This window comes from Patiria miniata, unplaced genomic scaffold (assembly GCF_015706575.1).
Source record: "Patiria miniata isolate m_02_andy unplaced genomic scaffold, ASM1570657v1 HiC_scaffold_9, whole genome shotgun sequence".
NCBI classification, from domain to species: domain Eukaryota; kingdom Metazoa; phylum Echinodermata; class Asteroidea; order Valvatida; family Asterinidae; genus Patiria; species Patiria miniata.
The window spans coordinates 25684371-25691387 of NW_024037076.1; the positions used below are offsets into that span (position 1 = coordinate 25684371).

At 45.1% G+C, this 7017-nt stretch overlaps 1 protein-coding gene across 1 annotated transcript; it reads right to left on the reverse strand.

Moving 5' to 3' along the window:
* Positions 1–312: 312 nt before the first annotated feature.
* On the reverse strand, positions 313–3075 carry LOC119720119 (dopamine receptor 1-like). The gene has a single exon (XM_038189670.1). The coding sequence runs from the start codon at positions 2063–2065 to the stop codon at positions 707–709; it is 1359 nt and encodes a 452-aa protein (XP_038045598.1). The 5' UTR covers positions 2066–3075; the 3' UTR covers positions 313–706.
* Positions 3076–7017: the final 3942 nt, after the last annotated feature.

Below are 7017 nucleotides of genomic sequence, written 5' to 3' on the forward strand. Positions count from 1 at the left end.
ATCTGATTCAGATTTTCATTGGGAAAATTTTGTGGCCTATAAACCTATTAGCAGCGATTCTTTCTCTTTTGTATGCCGAGTAAATACATTTTAATCCTTTAAAATGTTTTATATTCGTTGAAGGATTTGGGTTTGAAACAGTGTGTCCTACAATAAAATCACATTTTTAGCCCCATTGAAACGCTCGGACGAATTGGCTCTGCAAGTAGTTAACCATTATCAGCAAAACATTACCAATGTGAATGGGTTAAGAGAACATAATATCATGTCAAAATACTTTCTAGTCAAAATGTACGCGATTACACTTTGCAATCTCTTGGGCAGCAATTATTATAGACCATGTTACATCTGTTAACAAATTGACCTAGTACCCTCGTTTGTACGTGATGGTAATACCATCTGCGAATTTTATCCATTATTTGGCAGCTCAAACAGGCAAAATACGTTCCAATGTTCTAAGCAAAGGTGAATGCCTTTGGATCACATAACTTTTGGCTTTTCACAAGTCAATGTTTTCTTTTAAGTAGAAATTCAGATTTTAAGTACGTCGTATAAGTTTAAAGAAAGTTTCTTACAATGTAATTTGAAACCATCACAACAAAACACAGGCTTACACAGGCAGAACGTAAATACTATAGGTATAGCTTACTTTACAAAAAGATAAACACCAAAATGGACAGAAGATATACTGGTTAAGGACACCATGTCAGCAAGATGTGATTCTATCGAATATATACTCCACTCTGGGCATGCTGGTTGGAGATTCGATAGTTGGTTCCGGCTCGAGATGGTGGTTCGTCGTGGCCCGACGCCCGTTGGTGTATGCCACGCTGCTCTCAATGCTACTCCGTGGGCTGTTGGAGTTGAGCAGTCCTGCCTTCCGCTCCTGGATTTTCTTTATGATGAAGTTGAACCCCAGCAGCCTCTTGAAAGCCACGCGGAAGTCCCGGTTGAAGATGCTGTAGATGATGGGGTTCAAGGTGGAGTTGACGTAGCCCAGCCAGGTTAAGGCGCTGAGGAGGGGCGGCGAAGGGTCGCACCGACCACCGCACAACGGGGCGATGATGTTCAGAGAGAAGAACGGCACCCAGCAGATCAGGAACACCCCCATGATGATGCCGAGGGTGACCGCCGCTTTGTGGTCCGAGGCTGCCTGGTTGCCGTGGCACGAGGAGTCCGGGTTGTCGATCTTGCCCAGCCGGCCCATGCGAGCGTTCCGGACGCGCTCTCGCACCGCGCTGAAGATGCGCGTGTAGATGGCGATCATGACCACACACGGTAGGAAGAAACTGATGGTTGAGGACACCATAGCGTAAGTTGGGTTCAGATCCAGCATGCAGATATAGGAGTTGCTCTCCACGAGGACCGAGTCGGGGATAGGTGAGGGGGTGCTGAGGGACTTACCGGGGCCACCGAATTCCTTATGGAGGCCCAACTGAATTGGTAAGAATGACACCAAGGCAGACATAATCCACACCATCACTATGGCCACCAGGGCTCGTCGGTTAGTGATCCACCGGTAGTAGGCGAAGGGTTTCTTGATGTGCAGGTAGCGATCCACGCTGATGGCGCATATATTCAAGATGGAAGCTGTGCTGAACATGACGTCGAAAGAAATCCAAACGTCGCAGAATTCGGGGCCGAAGGCCCAGTATCCCAAGAGATCGTTGGCCATGCCGAACGTCATGACGAGGATCGAGACCAGGAGGTCTGCCATCGCCAGCGACACGATGAAGGAGTTGCCCGTCTTCCGGAGTTTATCCTCCGTCGCTACGGCAACGCAGACCAGCACATTGCCTACGATCGAGAGGACGATGAGCGTCGACAACACCACCGCGATGACGACGGTCTCGGCTACCGTCAGGTGGACGCTTTCCTCGCTAGACGAATCATTACCAGACCCGCCTTGGAGTTTGTAACCCGCACCGCTGGCCCCCGAGTATTCCCCGTCCGTCAGGTTATATCCAAGGCCGTCTCCAAGCATGGAGTTGTTGGGAAGACCCCCGGACCAGTTCCCGGTCTCCACTGCCTCCAGAATCGGTGGAGGGGTCGACCGGAGTTGCATATTTTCTCAGTACACATTCAGCTAAGACCCTGTCTCATGGATGCTCTATTTTGAAATTTACTGAAGATCGACTCTATTACACTTCTAGAACTTTCCGCATGCGCGGTTTTCCAGTTTCAAGGGACGCAAGCACCACCAACCTTGCACCGCATTATAAAAGTAGAGCTCCCCTTCTCGAATTGCAGACCAAAAATACTCCTTCTAACAGCTGAAATGATTAAAAACCCGTCCGTATCGGTGTCACATAATGTTACAGTTGGCGACAGATGCTCAGAGTGGATCAAGGTTTCTACCGAAGCCTCGCTAGCTGTTCATGTTGCACGACTGTGAATACTGGGGCCGAGTTCATTACGTTCGCCTTGCTAGAAAACGCCTGGTGCTGTGGACAACCGCGCCGGACGGGTAGCCAATCAAGCAATGATCGCGAAGATAGCGGGAAGTGGTGCGATCTCCAACTGCGTAGTCACACCGCATAAAATGCCTTGCAAGCTCTGCACGGTCGAGTATACCAAACCAGCCAAAATGCTCCACCGCTGGTAACGTCAGCGTAAGTACGCGGTCAATCCTCCTTTCTATGACTGTCCGCACTGCATGCACTGTCCTTTTCCCGTACTTTCACTGGTCAGGATAACTCTGCGACTGGTGTTTTAATCCGTGTCGTCACGAGCCAATGTTGCTGCGCACCGCCTCCTTCCCGCACACACCACACAAATCAATCTGACTCGCTCACGGATCGCGCGGCATCGAGGTCTCCATACGTGTGTGTGTGAAAAGAGATCAATACGATCACAATCGCGGCCCACACGGAGTGACGGTGATAAGCAACGCGCTGACGTAAAAGCAACCCATCCTTAAAAAAAAAACCACACACACAACAAAACAGACACCCTAACCGCCCCCGTCATGTTCACATTATAAACACATTTTTTTTGCAGATCGCCAATCGAAATGGTGGAGAATTCTACTGCGGAGATCTAGCGTCTTATGATCCGAAGGGTGACGTTTGTCAGTAAAAAAAAAATGCCTGAGCAAAAGACCAAGTCAGGTCTTTTTTCCCTTGTGCTTTGAAGATCAACTGCATGCCAATGACGCACCAGTGGTTTCTTGGCCCCTACGCACAGCTGTTTAACCATACTAATTTCCCTGTAACATGTCATTACACACGAAGAGGTGAAGTCAAGCGTGCGGGCTAATAGGTCAGCCGACAACGCTCGCGCCCGATGAAAAAATAATGGCATAATTTCATTTCTGTTGAACACTGTCACCTTCGGTCTTTTATGCTAAATTTGCATAATTGGACGACTCTTGAACGGCAAAAAAAAAAAATCTAGACCAACCATGACTTAGATCGGTTACTGACTTCTGTAGCCGAAATGGGGTCATTTAAGCATTTTAATTCGTACTCGGCCAAGGCATCCATTAGGAGCTAATGTTTCTCAACAATTAACTGATCACGTGACCCATTTCAGGTATTGTGGGGATATGGGGGATTTCTCGGTTTCCATGGTGATGCGGTGCGTGGGCACAAAATGTGCAGAATAACAGAATTAATCAATTTTTTTATGTCTCGTATTGAGAAAACCTTAACTTGCTTTTTTTAATGACGCGGGGTTAAAACTGTTTGCAATTTGCATTAATGTCTTTTGCTTTCTTCATCGATCATCATTATACACTACCACGACTGTAAACAGGCTTAGAGACCGAGAGAATTCGATATCGACATCATGTCGTTCAGACGTTTACAAACTATTTTCGGCACAAATCTATTTGCCGAAGTGATTTTTTTTTATTACAGGCCGAGAAATATGACGGATTTTTTTTCTCATGAAGTTACCCATAGTATTTAGTGCCAGAAATAGACTGCAGCATCCATTTTAAGATTTTGCAGAAATTATTCAATTTACGAAGATATTGCCGAAATGATTTTGAAAAAATCTTGGTTAAACGAGTGAAAAACACATTAAGCACGCATATTTAATACAAACAAGAACCATGTAGCCTGTATACATCTACGTGTATTTTGTAATCAACCGGCTAAGTAGAATTTTAAATGTGGTTACATGTCAAAGGCAAGAAGGATGTTTGTAATGTTCCTGCTTGATGAATGCTTCACGGCAGTGCTTGTTCAGCAAATTGAACGTAAAATGCCTGCACCGCATTCAAGCGGAAATATCTTAGTTATGATACAAACCAAAAAAGAGGGCGCCCTGTGTACAATCACGGATGAGTCTGTTGCCCGAACTTTATTCCCAAAAGGGGCGTGAAATATTTGTATTTACATGCTGAACTATGGTAAATCTGCGACTCATACATTCAAAGCACTTCACACTAGTTTTGGTTGCCAAGGATCATGTTGAAATCACAAACACGTATTGTTGAGATATAATAGACAAAGACAATATTAATACACAAATCCCTGAACAGTCTTGTTTTTATAACGGCAGCTTACAAGGTCACAGTCTGAATGGAAGAATACACGAAGATATTTAGAAAAAAATGTTGCAACCTGACGCCACTTTTTTTCTTCACATATCATCTCAATGATAGTCATTCATTGCAAAAATGATGATAAGACATGAATCTGGGACTGAGAAACTTTTCCAATTTTGTTAGGAAATACTTAGAACAATTTCTTGACTCTCCATAGACTTTGTACACAATCGCGGAAGTGGCGTCAGGTTGCAACATTTTTTTCCCAATATTTAGACGGCCTACCTTTAACAACGACTCTGTCTCCGGTGCACATTGTGTACTGCCATGCCGATGATTATGTGTAGGCCTACGTCTCGGCTTTTTCAACTGTTTCGGCTTCTGTCCATTGCTCAAATCCTTCCTTTTACTGGCACAGGCGAGGATTCGTTCCAGCTCTTTTCCGAATAAAAGACAACCCTTCGATTTGGCATTCAAAACTGCACAATACACTTTTTTCCGGTCACATCACTGTCGCCCGTGGAACTCCTGGGCGCCGCCATTGCTGTTCAAGCGGTACCTAACACTTCAGCTCACGGCTCCCGCTATTGGTTCATTGCACAACACACCGTGCTATGACATAAGGGCCTCGCTGATTGGTCACTTATAAAAACAGATGATGTAATAACTTACGCGGGTTTTAATACCGACAACGGAGACAAAAAAACAACTTTTTAGTCGAGATCCTAGCGGAAAAAATGGTCCAACGATTCACTGTGGATTGTACTATGAGTTTTCCAACATCTTCCTCTGTATTTTCATGTACAATTAAATTCATCACAATTTTTGTGTGTCACTGAGCTGCAAGAAAATCGGCCGTGTCTTTTGGTCTATGATCCAAGATATAAATCGTACTAAGCGGACCTACGAACCGGCTGCCGTTTCTCCTCGGTCGAGGACGGTACTCAGCGGTCCCAGCCTAGCCTCCAGTCGACCGTGAAACCACGGAAATGCGTTGGCGGGAGTTTCCCCGTTTTATTCCCCCTATCGACCAGCCTCTCTCCCCTCTCAGGTCTGCAGTCTTGCCTTGAAATAGAAAGCAAGGTGGATTACTCCTGACCTACTTTAAAGACGTCCTCTGTAAGATAAAGTTTGTTTTAATATTCGGTTCTTATATAGGCTATTATTAAGTATGTTCGTGAGATTTTCATTTTCACTCAGTAGGCCTAGGTTGCCATCGCTAAAAAAAAGTTCGGAAGAGTTTTTTTTTATGTGAGCAATACATGTAACTGAAATGTATGAAAATCACATTGTAAATTAATGGACACTGCAGGATTCCCACTACCCGGCTTTTGAGGTTGGCTAAGGAACGTTTTTAACACTATGCACTGTTCGCTCGTACCCACCGCCCTGCAAACAGGGCGCTGGGAGACGCTGATGAGCTTCACAGAATCTTGTGAAAGAAGTGGGGATGGCATTCTGGGTGACTTATCATGACCTATGTATAAAGCATCTGGCTGCAGCTACGTAAGCCAATGCGCGCAAATGCTATCCGAAAACTTTCCCATAGAATTGCAACACATTCCATACCGGATGTGATTTCTTTTTCATTGCGGACCATGTGAACAAAATTTGAGCGTCGCATAATATGCAATTTGATCCATCGTGAATTCGAAACGGAGCCTGAGCAAGTGACGAGAATTGAAATTTACCAAACAGACACGAGTTTTACATATTTTCCTACTCTATTACGCTTTTCAACGAAAAAAAAACATTTATGAATGTGAATAAAAGAGTGATGACTCAGTGATGGCCAACTAACGGCCGTTTAAAAAACTGTGCAGGGTCGTGGCCTAACCGTAAAACGGCCTGATTTAGAGGTTCTCCAGATTAGAGATTCATCCCCCCTCGTCTATACTTCCCTAGCCTGTACATAAGCGGTATATGCAATGTAGTGGACCATCTATGTTCAAGACTTAAATTTGGTCTTGACTCCCATGATGCAGCAAATCACAGAAGAACATGGTAAAGACATCGCGGCGGTAGAGGGCGCTCTCAACAATATGAATCGTATCGATCCACTCTAACTTTAGCAGCCGGACAAGACAAATTCCGCATAGCATAGCTCGAAGTAGTTTGAACCGGGCCCTCATTCAAAAAGCCTATCCGGCCCATTCCCGAACGGGTCTGCGTTAGGTGTTTCATGCATCGCGTGTCGCTCACATCAATCGTACGAGCTTGATGCCGCATAAGAGAATTCGAGGCGTAAGAGACCCGAAGCTTACCCACTCCCCAGCGGCAGCACTCAGGAAAGTAATTGCCAGCAAGCCATAATATCCGCGGACCTTCCCCGTGTATCCAAAAACTAAATTGATCCAGGGGCTTTGCCGATATCCTCACACTTTTCCCCCCTCCCATGTTTATTAAAATGCATGATACCCTTTCTCCTTCTCTCCAGGGTAGGGAGTTGTAAACTGTATACCCGACAACAAGCCACTATATATTTTGTTTTTATTAAATCGGCAGAAACACACCTGGAGACA